General features: G+C 36.7%; 1 protein-coding gene across 1 annotated transcript in view; it reads left to right on the top strand.

The window, feature by feature from the left end:
• Positions 1-3,481: 3,481 nt before the first annotated feature.
• LOC149788630 (GDP-fucose transporter 1-like) overlaps positions 3,482-15,697 on the top strand; it is a 37,753-nt gene continuing 25,537 nt past the window's right edge. Inside the window, exon 1 of the mRNA XM_089974717.1 lies at positions 3,482-3,630. Within this exon, the coding sequence (XP_089830843.1) occupies positions 3,515-3,630 (116 nt within the window). The 5' untranslated portion in view covers positions 3,482-3,514. The remainder of the gene's footprint in view (positions 3,631-15,697) is intronic.

Here is a 15,697-nt window from a genome sequence, read left to right as displayed (position 1 = left end):
ACTATTTTTTATGGACCGAACGAAATTTCTTTTGGCGTGAATCAGGACTCGTGGTTTTGTGGCATCATTGGAGAGCATTGATGAAAGCTCAGTTATGTCGTCTTCGAAATTGCTGACACGGATCTGAGCTAACACTTCAGGTTTTGTGTGAGGCGATACGGTACATCATTGCCTTTTACTTCCTCAATGAAATCGTTTCATCTTATTGCAAAATTACATTTGACTAGGTTTCATACCCAGCAGGTCCCTGTATATAAGGAGAGTGTCTTAGCGTCAGAGTATTCATTCCGCTCTCAAACGATCACGAAGATGGAAGAGTCAGCACAGATCGACCTGCTGGTCAAATATTTGCTAAAAGTCATACGAAAGCATAATTCACAGGCGAAAGTGGCAACAAAACTTACTCTTTTGGTCGTTGATTTGATGAGAGTCATACGAAAGTGTGTGCTAATGAAGTTTGCTATATCTGCAAAGGTAAATGGGTATTTGTCTCCAAAATACCTGCTTCGTCTAAGAAAGAGAGACAAAAGTCAAGATACCTAATATCGTTGTCAGGGGAAAGGACACTGGAATTCAGAGTGCCCTACGAGAAAAGAGAAGAAACAAAAAACAAGACGAAACAGAGAAGAGGGATTCAGAAGAAGAAGAAGAAGAAGAAATTGAAGATGATGAAGAACTTGTGCCAGTAAAGACATGGAAATGGAAAAATTGACAATGTGAGCCGATGCGTTGGCCCTGATGTGAAATTTCATACTACCTTCTAAAAGAGAATAGACCAGAAAGAAAACGTAAGTGTCTCTTGGTCTTGACATTGTATAATAAGGATGGCGTGTTTTGTTTTTACTCACACTTTATGAAATTGTTCTCTTTCACCTCTCTCTATCCCTCTGGATCATGTTTTAGTTAGAATTGAAATGGAAGGATGTTTTCCTTCACGCACGCTCTTTAGGCATGCAAGTCCGTAAACAATAGTCAGTCTATTCATCCATCATTTTTGTGTCTTGATGTTTCCTAAAGCACACACTGATGCCATAAAATAACGGGTTAAATGGGTTTTGTAGTGTTGGGAGTGGGGGTGGGGTGGGGTGTAGGTGTTTGGCAGAGTTGGTCATTGCAGGTGAGGGCTTAGGTGCTTTCAAAAAACTTTTTCTTCTTCACTCTGTGTTGATGGAATATAATGGGTTATTTTCTTCACTCTCTGTTGATAGTATATATAAAGGGTTATTTCTTCACTCCGTGTGGATAGTGTATAATGGTTTTCTTCTTCTTCTTCCGTCTGTGGTGTGCGCGCGCGCGCGCGCGCGCGCGTGTGTGTGTGTGTGTGTGTGTGTGTTAGCGTAAGTTGTGTAGATCGTATATTTGGTTGTTTTTTTTCTTCCTCCCAAGTGTGGATAGTATATTTGGGGTTTGTTTTTTCCTCTTCCCTCTGTGTGTGTGTGTGTGTGTGTGTGTGTTCGCGTACGTTGTGTAGATCGTATATTTGGTTGTTTTTTTTTCTTCCTCCCGAGTGTGGATATTATATTTGGGGTTTGTTTATTCCTCTTCCCTCTGTGTGTGTGTGTGTGTGTGTGTGTTCGCGTACGTTGTGTAGATCGTATATTTGGTTGTTTTTTTTTCTTCCTCCCGAGTGTGGATAGTATATTTGGGGTTTGTTTTTTCCTCTTCCGTCTGTGTGTGTGTGTGTGTGTGTATGTGTCTGCGCGCGTATGTTGTGTGTGTGTGTGTGTGTGTATTGGTCTCTGTTTGTCCCTATAAAACTCACTTTATCCCTATCAGATACACTCTACCTACAGTAGCGCGTTTTCAGGTCAGCCACTTGCAACACTGTTGCCATTTATCCCCTAGTGTTCAGTACAGTGACGTCACTGAGGCTGGAAATTTTGAGACTATAAATATCGACTTGGGGATTTCCACATTTTGTAGCCTTTACATATATACTAGAATTCATAAACAGGAACGTTACTCAAGCTGAGGCTATAAAAAGATAGTGGGATTTTCCAAAGGAAAAACCCACAAGTTGGAGCTATAAATAGATAGTGGAATTTCATAGGAATTTCAGCTGATTATAGATACATAGGTATTTATCCACGATCGTCACAGAAGTTGATATTGTAAGTAGTTACTAATTTTATCCATTTTAGTCTAAACCATTGTAACTTAATTTTCGGGGATATGTTTATTTTCCTTTAAATTATGGGACAATTTCGTCATTTCAACGTTACTTTTAGTCACATCCATTTTGTCGTTGAGCATTTCCTTGATTATAACTATTTATAGCATCATTACAATTATGCAAATTTTTGAACACCCCAGCAAGATTTCAGGTCTTGGTAATGCTTTATATATAAATCCCACGCTTGTACTAGTGTATGTATGTTTCTGTCTCTGTTGTGTTTGACCCTCTACCATCATTGTCCCTAGATAGTCCCACCATGTTCAATTCCCCTTGACGCTATACAGATCCACCATGTTCAATTTCAATATGTTAAATTCCCTTGAGGCTATATCCCCCAGGGGTTTCCGTAATGTTAAATTTCCCATTGTCCCTAGACAGTCCCACGATCTATTCCCCATGTTAAATTTCCCATTGTCCCTAGACAGTCCCACGATCTATTCCCCATGTTAAATTCCCATTGTCCCTAGACAGACCCACACTATAGTCCCCTATTCCATTCCCCTTGTCCCTAGACAAGCCCAAACTCTATTCCCCATGTTCAATTCCCCTTGTCCCTAGACAAGCCCAAACTCTATTCCCCCCATGTTAATTTCCCTTGTCGCTAGACAGACCCACGATTTATTCCCATGTTAAATTCCCCTTGTACGTAAAGTGGCCCACGATTTATTCCCATGTTAATTCCCCTTGTACGTAGATTTGCCCACGATTTTTCGCCATGTTAAATTTCCATTGTACGTAGATTTGCCCGGGGGGGGGGGGGCGGTTCTGTAATGGTAATTCCCATTGTACGTAGGGTGCCCCTACTTACTACTTATGGATTTAAAGGCAATTATTTGTTCTTTAGAATATGAGCTTATGGTGTGGTTGTCTGTGTGTGTTTCAGCGACAGTGTACAGTGAGTAATAAGGTCTTGCTGATGATCCGGAAGTGAAATCTTTGTTCCATTGCACGTTGGTTTGTTTACAGTCCAGCCTGTCAAAAAAATGTCGGTGAACCTATGACAAGAACTTCACCGTGAAGTCATCTTTGAAGGTATTTTAGATTAACATATGATTTGTATTGATTGGCACACAGTGGAAAGTTCATTACTGATAAACAAATGTAGATAATATCTTGCAAAATTGTTTTTTTCTGGGTCCTGTTCATTTTGTTTCCGTAATTAGCTCTTGAGACTTAATACGGATAAATCAAACACGCCAAGCATCTTGACAACTTGGCGCGACATTTTTGACTGGTTCACAGAAAAGTTATTTTATCACTCTTTGACAAAGTAAAATATATACCCTCATGCTTTATGCAGGTTTTGTTTACGCGCTTCACGTTGCATAGGTCGCAACAATGAAGAAAGTATTGAACCGTGAAAATAATTATAAAGACAAAATGGAAGACCAGAAGAGGGAGGAAAGTTTCTTAATGAAAAGTGTGAAAATTGCAGGCGTAGTCTCTGCATATTGGTAAGATAATTGCAGAACTTTTTAAACGAAATCATGTTGTCACGTTTTTTACAGGCCTAAATTAGGCCTGTGAAATTGTCTGAGGCACATTTGCTGTTGAGTTGTCACACGTGCAGACCTATAGTTTCAGCCGGTATACCCGGCATCTTGTTACTCCATACCGGTTTTGAAAACGAAAGCATCAAAGACACAAAAATTGCACAAAAACTAACCCATTTCATGCATTGATTTATAATTTTTAGCTGTACATCTATCAGTCAGGCTATAACATTGTCACCTAAGCGTTCCAAGCTAAACGGAACTTCAACACTAACACGTCGTCCATGTTTGCGTGGGCGAGTATGTGTTATCAGATACAGCAGGAGTAAAATACAGTTCATAGTTTTCCGAAAGCTCAGAATCATTCCTTAAATTTCTCAGACGTTGAACTGTAATAGCATGCCCCCTCCCCTTTTTCGATATTTTTGGGAAATGTTAGAATTATACATGTCATACATTTGATGCAGACGTCAAAGTATAGGTGGGAGGGTTAGGCACATGTTTTCGAAATTTGTTAATGAAATACTGATACCTGCCACATTACTTGAAATGACCTAAACATTAAACTTAACCAAGGTATGGTCTGTGGATGTGCAGACAAAGCACTGTATGTCAAACAATTGTTGTGGTGGCATAAAAAAATACTCACTTTGATATCCATTTTAAAACAAAGTCAGAGTTCAGTTGGGAAACACTGTACATTGAATTTCTAATAATTGTGGCATACTCTTTGTGATCTTGGACTGTTTGTATGTCTTCAGGATCGATTTTGATGATGTGGCAATGTACTGTCAGTATTGTTATCTTGATCTGCTGGGAAGAATATTTGGGGACTTTTTAGTATTGTTTTTGTTTTTGACAGTTTCAAAAATCACTTGTTGATTGAACTTCAAAATGAATGAAATCAGATTATTTTTTTATATTCATAATAGCTTAAAGTTTCTTAATTAGTTTGTATAATTACACCAGACACCTATTCCACATATCAATAGAATCAATGACTACCAACTCTTTGAACTAAATAGATTAAAACATGTTTATAATCGCTAATCCCCAATGCTCAGTTGTCATTTAATCGCATAGGTACTGTATGATATATTTAACCAGGGATGTATGTCTAAAGCTTACAATGGGGACCCGCTCATTGATGATAACCTGGGTAATAAAATGGGTACCTGTTTAATTTTTTTTTGCAAAAATGTTTATTTGAGAGGTGAACTAATTAAGTCCTTGAGAAAATTTATAATCATGTCTTGTTCTGTCAGATTAATACCCATGAATCATTCCACTTGGGCAAGGATACACTGTGTTTGACCAGGTGAAATCCAAATAAACAGAAGATTGGCTAGGTCTTTGATTTATGCAATACCCTCTCTTCCATGATAGCACGGTAGGTTTAATTGTAATTGGTGCTAAATGTTTCTCATTGAAGAGCCATATGAAGTTAGCTATTGAGATATGGTAATGCCTACATTGGTATAAAGTGCTCTTGTGCTTTCCACTAAGATTATATGCCATTGCCTTCATATGCCTCTAACTTGAGGATTCTCCACCACTTATTGTGAGAACTGTTGGTTCTTAAGGGCGTATGTAAGTTCATTAACTGTGGCTTGATGTCAGTGAGGGAGTATTTCAATTTCTGCAATTCTTTTGTGAGAATGATGAGTTTGGTCCAAAATTTCCCGTTTGAGTGGAGTAATCAGGACGAGGAGACACTCTGATTCTTTTCATTCCTGTGTATACATTTGGCCATTCCAATCAATAGAAAGATCATTGATTATCCATACCTTATAAGTCCGGGACAGGTTAGGATTTTCGCATTACAGTTTGTCAACAATTGGATCCATCATAGGATGACTAGGATGGGCCCCAGTGAGCACCTGTTGAATGAAAACTGAGTGATGAAGAGACCATTCTATGTGTTTTAGTCCCTTCTTGTAGGACAAAGAGATCATCAACACATTAGCCTGCCAAGGATATGTCAGACTTAAACATCAATTTGTCATTGATGATACAGTGTGACCCTGCTATAGCGCGCTCCGTTATAACACAAATTTGGATATAACATGGTTGTGGTGTGGCTCCTGAAATTTCATATACATGTATTTTTCTTGAGCACAAAAAAATTCTTTCCTAAAAAGTACGAAAAAAAAAAGTAAAAAGTTTATTATCATTTTGGGGAATAGATTGCGTATGAATAATACAAGATGATTGTGGCTTGGCTCCTGAAACTTTATATGTATTTTTCTCGTACACAAAAAAGTATTTTTTCCTCTTAAAAAATAGTGCATTAAAAGTTTATTCTGGGATCACATAGGTCTTTGCCAATGTCGCAAACTTGGATTGTTTTTCCTTATTGGCTGCAAAACATACCATGTGGCGATATTTTTTTTGCCAACATTGTTGGCTGTTTAAACTTTTATATACAACCATTGGTTTGGATTGCAGAAATTCAGAGGCCCCATGAAAGGAAGCCGCAAACTGGATATGAAATGCACTGAAATTTATCTTTTGTTACATAAACAAATTCATTGTCCATATTGACAAACCATCTAAACAGTGCATCGTTATATCATAATCCACTTATCTTGGCATCTAGCACGAGTTCTGTATGTTGTGAAATATCTGCTTTTTTGTTGTTGAAATTTCTGGTAACAGAGAGCATTATCTCATAATCTATCTTTTGTTTCATTTTCGGCCACTTGCTAGTAATTAATATATTAACAAAGACTGACATTTCTGTGTGGATGGTAAGTAAAATTGCTCTTATTTTCACTCAGAATTAAATCCTTCAGAACACTCACATTTTCTGTAATAATCCTTGTCGTAAGAATACCTGTGTCGATATCGTCTGTTGACCCTTTGTTAATTTTCAGACATGTGTGGAAGGCAGCATCATGCTGCTTCCACAAATGGAAAAAAAACACAACAAAACATATTTTTATTGGTTTATTCAAAAGGCATGGAGGGATAGTAACTAGAATAGTCCGAACGATAGCCAATTCCTTTTTAAAAATGTATGCAGATAAAATAGTTTGCTGAAATTTCAAAGAAACAGATTACCTGTGAAGCACCAACTATTATGAAAACGTACTCAGCAAATGGAAAAAATACATCTCATTCATGGAATACAGTTATTTGATGTTGCCGCCAGAATAAGAAACGTGCATTTGTTTGGTTCTCCAAAGCTGTCCTTTAGCGGTGACTTCAATAGTGCATGCACCCTTCATCAAAGAAAGCCAACTACAATCTTTCAATAACAACAAAGAACTTTTCTTCAAAGGAAGTCAGTACCAAACTTAAATAAAAGTGATGGAATCTGATGGATTTTTGCATTTTCCAATGTGACTGGAACACATTAACTGTGCTGTGAAAGTTTCCTTTTTGTAGGGAAAAGGTTTATGCTTACGAAAGCTACAACAGCGTCTTCAAACGCAAACTAACTTTTACCGCCTTGGTACGTACAGAACAGTAAATGTGCTTCGTCATTCATTATGTGATTGTGCTATGTTTTTCCACTAAATTCAGACCAATATGACCTGTTGCAAAATTATTGAATATTTTAAAGCTGCATGCATATTTGCGATGGAATCACTTGTATTGTGGATTCAATGTATATGATAAGATTCGCAGGTGAGTACATGGTGTTGATATTCATGCTATACATTAGATCAGTGCTGTCCAACCTTTTTGACACCATGGGTCACTGAAAAATGTCTTTCTTGAAGCCGAGGGCCTCAGCAGAAAACTGAAAAGCAACAACTATATAGCTGCTCGAGTACTGGCGTGCCATTTAAAATCGGACCGTGGGCCACAGGTTGGACAGTACTGCATTAGACATTTATATATAAACAGGATTCACGTATATTTACCAATTCATGGTTCTCTAAATAAAGTAAACTATTATGTCTTCTTTGTTTTCACTACAGGTGTATTTCTCATTTAATATGCATCAATTTAAGATGGTAACTGTGCCGATGAAGCGTGTATTTTATCACTTGCATTTATTACCTACACCCCATCCTCCCAATTTTTTGGGGTTATATTTTCTTCAGCTAATTGACCTGGTTGCTTATAACATGGTTTGGTCTATAATGCAGTCGGGTTCTATGGCTCCCAACTACCATTTTATAGCGGACTCACACTGTACCACTTTATAAAGTCCAAAAGAAAAAAACAAAGGTTTGAGTACTTGGTTTTGTTTTACTGTTTGAAAAAAGTCACCACATTGAAGTTCCTCAACAGAATGAGAACTCCATTCCCATATAGGTTCTCCAGACACCAACAAAAAGCTTTCAAAATGGTTTTCATCTTGAGATGTTGATCAGTGAAAAATAATTTTGATGCTGCTACACTGCTAAGGCATCCCAGAATGGCAGGAGATGTACTTTCCCAGTCTTCTGTGTTCATATCCATAGTGAGGGGCCATCCATTTAGTACGTATGAAAAAATCTGGCAAAGCTTGAACCTTACCCTCCCCCCTCATGTACACATGCATAGTTTTTTACACACACCACTCACCTGCATACATACACTTGACCCCGTCCCCAATTCTGTAGAACTGCCTATATTTAATCCAGGCAGAAATGATCAAGGAATAATAATATTAACATGTTTAATAAAACAGATAGTCCACCAATGTTGAATGTCGTGCTGTATCAAAGAAATAAGCTGCGTAACTTGAACGCAGTTGAACAGGTTATGTATTAGACAAATTATTATTGAGGTTTCACCCCTCCATTTCCTATGCATACGTACATTATCATTTGACCCCCCCCCACACACACACAATACACACGTGTATGCATTTGGGTTACCCCCCACACACACACACATGCGTATGTGCTAAATGCACGGCCCCTGATTGTGTTTGCTGGAGGTTGTACTTGCAAGGGTATCCCATAGTGTTGTTCTGATTATTGACCATAATTGATCCTCAGTTGATTGAGCAAACCAATAGGATAATCGATTGTGAAACTCCATAAACGATTGTGTGTAAAGAGAGACTACATTTTTAGTTGCATGCAGAACACAAAGTTAGTAAAACTTGTGTAAATGGTAGGCAAAATAATGCTTCCAGACCGCTGTGTTGATCTGAATTAGTTATTCTCTTAACTAGTTACAAATATAAAATCATACAATGTTCCATAGGTGCAAACATTCATAATTAGGAACATATAGTCATGATCACATGATTAAGCTGTTAAATTGCAGAGTTAATAAATGTAAACACATTTGATTATTTGTTTCAGTTTTAAATGTGAAAACCTTTGTTTGTAGTATTTGTAAATAATGACAAACAAGAAAACCAATGTTCTTTTAGACATTAAATTATAGACACATCACATATGAATGAAAGGATTTTGGGGGATTGGAACAGTATTTTCAGTTACATAAGACTGATCAACTTTCATTTAACAGAGTTGTAGAACAAAAATGAAATAATACAATAGACAAAAATGAAAAACTTTTATAAACTTAGCATAAAAATGTCATGAAAAGAGTTTACAACTGTACATTTATCAACATTTCGAACTCTTGAGCAAAGAATTAACTGTATAACGAAGGGAAAAAATTGCTCTTAGTAACTGATTATAATCAGTTATCAATTGGTTAAGTGGAACAGATTATCGATTATGAAATTCTGACCTATTTCCTGTTGCTAGTATCCCCATTGTTGAGTCCATAATGGATTCCCTGCCTTTGAGATGCAACCTTGTTTTGTGCAGATTGCATACCTTTCAACTTAGCCATAATTTGTGTTTTTTTTAAGTATATTCATCAGTGTACGGTCATGCAATCATTTTGTACTGTTTTTTTCTTTTAAAAATTCATGTTTAAAAAAGATTAAACAGTTGTTTTTTGATATTCCCAAGAGTTGGGATGTAATTTTTTTAAAAAATTGAACGCAATCCAGAATCTTTTTTTCGCTTTGTGCAAGCAGAGTGGGGATAGCTCTAATATGCTTTGGAAAGTGATGGAAGCCAGTAATCGGGTTAAGTTGAAGTATCCTTTAACGAAATTAATAAAAATATATTAGTACTAAAGAAAGTGTTTAGATAGCTTCAGTTTGCTCAAGATTCTTATCACTCATTTAACCGATTTCAGTATCCCATACTTCAGTCGCATTCCAGCCAAGTGAAATGTAGGCCAGTGGAACTTGAAAACATGTCCATTTGCTTTTGTGGGAATTTGAAATTATTAGGAGAAAGACATCAGTGTAAGTAAAGTCTGACTAAAACATTGTAACTTTAATTTGTAGAAAAGTGCCAATATGGGATGCCAAGTGTGTTAGATATTCCTGACAATTTGACTTATTGTTCCAAAGTTAATCAGTGCTAGAACACGCTACACAGAGACCTTGATGCCCAAAAGATAAATATCAGGTTGAGGTCTTATATTGTAGAACTTAGGATTTATGGTGGGGAAAATATAAATATGTAATAATGAGACCATGATAAACCCAAAGAAGTTAATATTACACCATAAAAATTCGATTTTCAAAATACCTTGCACATCTTTTTTACTAGTAGCGACACTTTTGTTTTTGAATTGCTCCACACCTGGATCATGAAGCACTTAAGTATAAGTTTGAGGATTATTGCATGCTGCCTGATGAATGTGTGTCTTTATTAACAAATGATCACCAGAAAAGGAACTTGTGTAGCTACTGGCTGGATATTATCAGCCAGACAATTAGTACTGGTGGCATCCACTAACCAAATCTGAAATTAGTTATTCAGCAACTACATACCTTACCTTGCGACAATGCAGACTGTGAGAGATCTTTTTCTATGATGAAAAAATACTTAAAGATTGTTGGAAGTCCCAGAATGCAGACACACTAACATCATTTTACAGTTTAAAATAAACATTGAAACCTGCTGCATAGACTCTGAAACCCTGATTACATTTTGATAAGTGCAAATGTGCTGCATATAATAACGTGTGTTTGTATGTGTGTGTGTGTTACAACACATTGAAAATCAAAAGAATAAAATGGAATAAAGTTTCAGAGATGTAAATAATTATGTAAAGATGTGTAAAATTAGTTTGTTTACGGCATTTGTTGTTTTAAAACTGTTGATCTTATATAATGTATGAATACATTTTTTCGTGTAAGGTTTTATGGTCTTTATAAGGTTTATATTGGTCTGGCATACAGGTTTTCATCTCAGCTGGTTGACAGGTATGAGATTGTGAAACTTGGTCCAATATTTGACCTATCCAGTGGCCTGGTGGTTAGAGCATCCGCTTCAGATGCGAGAGGTCGTGGGTTCAATCCCCGGCTGTGTCATACCAAAGACTTACAAAAATGGTTATAACAGCTGCCTTGCTAGGCACTCAGTATTAAGAGGTTAGTGTTAGAACTGGTCATCCTGGTATCAGGATAATATGACTGGATGGGACAACATGCTACATGTCTGTGGCATAATGCTCCAGTAATAGACATCACTGTAATCTGCCACACTGCAGACATCGTAGCGATATGACTGAAAAATTGTTAGAGCTATGCTAAAAATCCAAATCACACAGACACACACACACACTGGTCCAGTATTCAAAGGTTCATCCTACATTTGGACCAAAGAATCTTTGTTATGCAAGCTTAAGAAAGCAACAGTAGACTAAGACGTCCACTCTAACCTTGAGAAAAACTCGGCATCTGAAGGAATTCTTGAGCAGCTGGATTCCTCCATATATACAAGGAATCTGCCATTGCATGAATTAAATTCTAGTTCCTGGGGGAAACGCATTCTTTTTACTTGAACATTGATTCCAGACCTAGTCAACTGAAAGCTTGCTCCAAAATATAACAAGCCTTTTGTGGGTGAATCACATAATTTCTGGAAACTGTTTGAGTGGGGACGTAAAGTCACACCTCATGCAAGTCCATACTGATTGCATAGTCTTCATGGTGGATGCATTCCATTACAAAAGCAAGAGTTGATTTGCTGCACTTAGGTTGACGACCAAGTGGTAAGTGTTGTGCTGTAGCTGAAAGAACTCTGGGCAAAGGCTTAGGAGGTCACAGAATGAGATAGTGAATCCCCAAGAAACCTTTTCTTTGGTGCACAGTAAGTTGTGGTAAATCTTCCCTGTTTGGGTATGAAAGATTGTAGACTTCTCCCTACTGGAATCTGTGAAGGTGGGGGGGGCATGGATTTATGTCATTTGAAATAGAAATGGGTTTTGTAGAATGCTGGCAAAAACAATCACCTTTCCTTTGACTCTTCCACTTAGTTTGGGAGAACTGTGGGTTTTGATGGTTGTAAATTTGGTAGGACTGCTTCCCAGTGGCAAGTGTTCTAATGACATTCCTGCAACATCTTGTTGGTTGCCTTACAGATCCCTCTTCTGTAGCTGAGACTGTGAAGGATGGGATGAATGTATCCTTCGTGGCTTGTTGCGAATTCCACGAACCAGACCATTAAAGAGACAAGATAGTGTTGCAAGCAAAGCTTGGCCTCAGATGGTCTTAAGAAAGTTGGAAATAGAGAGCATTGCATCCAGCTGTTTAAGTCCATAGTATGTTGGGCCTTGATGTTACAACCATTCGATAATATGCTCCTACATGTTTCCAGTGAGATTAGGGGTAGGAGAATGTTCCGCCTATTGAAGATATTAGATGCAGCATTGATCCTCCAGTCATGATGTTATGAATCAACTCATGGGTGTCCAAATGGAAAAGAGAAAACTTTTTCGAGAAAAAATGTCCATATATGCTTGGAACTTGTAATTGACAATGTAAGCAGTCCCAAAATGTCAGTTACTTTTCTGATCGTGAAAGCAGTTGAAAGTTGGTTCTTTCACAGACAATAATCAACTGGTGTCGGAACTGTAGACCCAGCAGGTGATGTAGAGGAACATATCTTTCTAGAAAAAATTGGTATCTATACATTCTTTAAACTTGTGTGATTATGTCTATTATTGCAACTCTGTGGTCTTAAACTATATAACAGAAAGAAGCAAGTTAAATCACCAAATAATTTATTTTCCTAGAATACAATATGAAAATTCAAAAGACAGTATTGTAAATTAAATCCCAAATAATCCTATATCTTCTATCACAAGTCCAAAAGTACAGAATGTACCAAATGAATTCTAATAATCTTGAATGTCCTGATGTACATTGTCCTGAATATCTTGATGTACCACAGTGATATAATCCAGTATGTCTTTGAATGAGTTCTCCATAATCCCAAAGGGTACTTTTGAAATTCTAATGAGTGCTAGTAATTAAATAATTCCTCACAAATAATATCTAAATACATCAATAAAATCTATCATAGATCTGTAAAGACTAATCAGAAGACAGGATTGAATAATTGTTTATCAATTCCTTCATACATACATATTTCACTTGACCCTTGTCACAATAGTGTGTTCTGGAAAATTCTGTTGTCCTTATGGAAAATTGCACCAAATAGTAAACAAGTTTGCTTCCAGAACCTTCTAAACTCCTAAACAAAGTTAGGCCTTGAATTCAAATATAAGTAAATATCTGAACAAACATAAACAAAAATCAGCAGGCCAAAATCCCTTCCCTCAATCATGGAGAAAGGTTAAGCACACAATATAGATATATATAACTTGTGTAACCATGGTGTAACTATATGTGTCTATACACTAACATATGAGACTTATATCTATACACTGACATGTGACTATTGTCTGTGTACTGACATAATTATCTTTCTACACTATATGACTAGTTTGATTATACATATGCATACTAACTTATGTGACTATATGTCTATACACTGACTTGTGTGACTTAACACTGCTGTGACTACTGCGTCTGTGTTATCTGATTAAATGATCATGTCTATACACTATTTAACTTACATGATTATATGTCTGTACACTATACAATAACTTGTATCACTTGTGTCCACTGACTATGATCATATGTCCATACATTATTTAACTTGTGTTACTATATTCTTGACACTGTTGACAAGTATTTATAATAGGTATTTTATTGTGTGTAGGGGACATTTTCATCTGTGTATGATACTTTAGTAATGAAATCAAAATCAGATTTAACGTTACATCTGTGGGTAACTGGGTACTTGGGTACCCCCACCCCCATTCATAATTACCTGGGTAACAAAATTAGCTATAGGATAGCCATTTAGTCCATGTTAAAAAAAAAAGAAGAAATGTTTCCAAGTTTAGATCAAAGATTAAGTCTGGCGATGTCAGGAGATTAACCAGTACAGTTTGAGGCTCATATCATGTGACATTTATCCATCATAGACCTCCTTTTTATTGGTGTGGTCCCTCTCAGTCTCCATCATTGAGATAATTACATTGTATTTTAATCAATGTAGTGAAAAAGTTGGTAGCTTCTGATTGTATTGATGTATTGAGTGAGTGTTTTCTGTAGTTGTAACATGTCCACAGTACTATATGTGAACTAATTATGAAACTTGAAGCTGCTGTTTTTACTGATGGGTGCAGTGCATCTCAGACTTCATTCTGTTTTTAACTTCGATTGTGAGATGTAGAGATTTTTGCAGCATTCAGAAAATGAAACTGCACCAAGCCCCCCTGCAGATCTTGATGAGATACAGAGATTGTACATCAACCTGAAGACTTACAGAGATCACATGAGCAGAGGTTGTTGCCATCATTATTCAGAATTACACATTGAACAAGTTGAAATAGGGCAAGTTACAAATTCACCTTGTTCCAAAAAATATATAGTTAATGTCATTCACCCTCAGCACAATGTGAGAACTGCCATATTATTTTTGGATAAACAGAATAAAATTGGAATATACATAGTGTGATGTTTACATAAACAATGTCTTGAACTATGTGAACCCTGCTATGCTGATATCACCGCGTACTAAGAACACACAGGGATAAAATAAAACAGATTTAGTGGATTAAAGAAATAAAGACATTTTCAGTAGTCTTAAATCTGGGGAGATTAGTGAATTATTGGCCTAGAAGATAGTTGTTTTATTGCCGTGTCTATTAAAAACATGAAATAAAATCCCCTTTCAGAAGCAACATCCTTCATTGTACAAATTTGCACCTTGCATTTCCCATCCCAGTTTCAGTAAATTTCAGTTGATAATCCTTAATGGAGAAATTGCTGAAGATTGAGGATATTTTGAGAGAAAAAAATTGCTATTCAGAATGTTTGAGGTATCAGTTTTTCAGACACTATTTATCAAAGGTGAATCAGTTAACAAAATTATGAATTATAAAGAATACAAGTCATTACTGAAGGTTGAGAAACATTGATAAATATCAAGTCCAGAGCTTATGTGCCTTTTATTATCTCGACAAGAAAGTGTACTTAATGTGTGACAGTTCTACCATTAGAACTGTAGTGCCCCCGAATATATTATCCGAATATATTATCCTTAATGCTCCCAGAACCTTGTCTTATACAGTTTGTCAGCAGGGGTCTATAAATTGTCTACACTGGCTATACAGTTTGTCAGCAGAGATCTATACATTGCCTACACTGGCTATACATTTTGTCAGCATGGATCTGTACATTGTCTACACTGGCTATACATTTTGTCAGCAGGGGTCTGTACATTGTCTACACTGGCTATACATTTTGTCAGCAGGGGTCTGTACATTGTCTACACTGGCTATACATTTTGTCAGCAGGGGTCTGTACATTGTCTACACTGGCTATACATTTTGTCAGCAGGGGTCTATACCTTGGCTATTATGTAGTATGTAATTATGTACTGCATCACATCCTTCTAATCTGTATCCAGTTCTACTGTGAAATTGTTGGACATTTTATTTTTATGAAAACTATTTTGAGGAGCAAATTAAACACTGAATGTTAGTCAACTTACAGCATTTTGATATTTTTATTATCTTAAGTAAATTGATTTTGTGTAATCCCCTTGAACACCTGTGCCATTAAACCACATATTCACTTGCTGGGCATGTAAATACAAATGCATACATGCTACTAATATGAATTCCAGGGTCCTTCTGTACCCTGGGGACTTATCCTGTGAGTCATAATTTGGAAACTGTTGGG

This window comes from Sinohyriopsis cumingii, chromosome 11 (assembly GCF_028554795.1).
Source record: "Sinohyriopsis cumingii isolate HCF-2022 chromosome 11, ASM2855479v2, whole genome shotgun sequence".
In the NCBI taxonomy this organism is placed as follows: domain Eukaryota; kingdom Metazoa; phylum Mollusca; class Bivalvia; order Unionida; family Unionidae; genus Sinohyriopsis; species Sinohyriopsis cumingii.
This window is presented reverse-complemented; position numbering and strand designations above follow the sequence as displayed.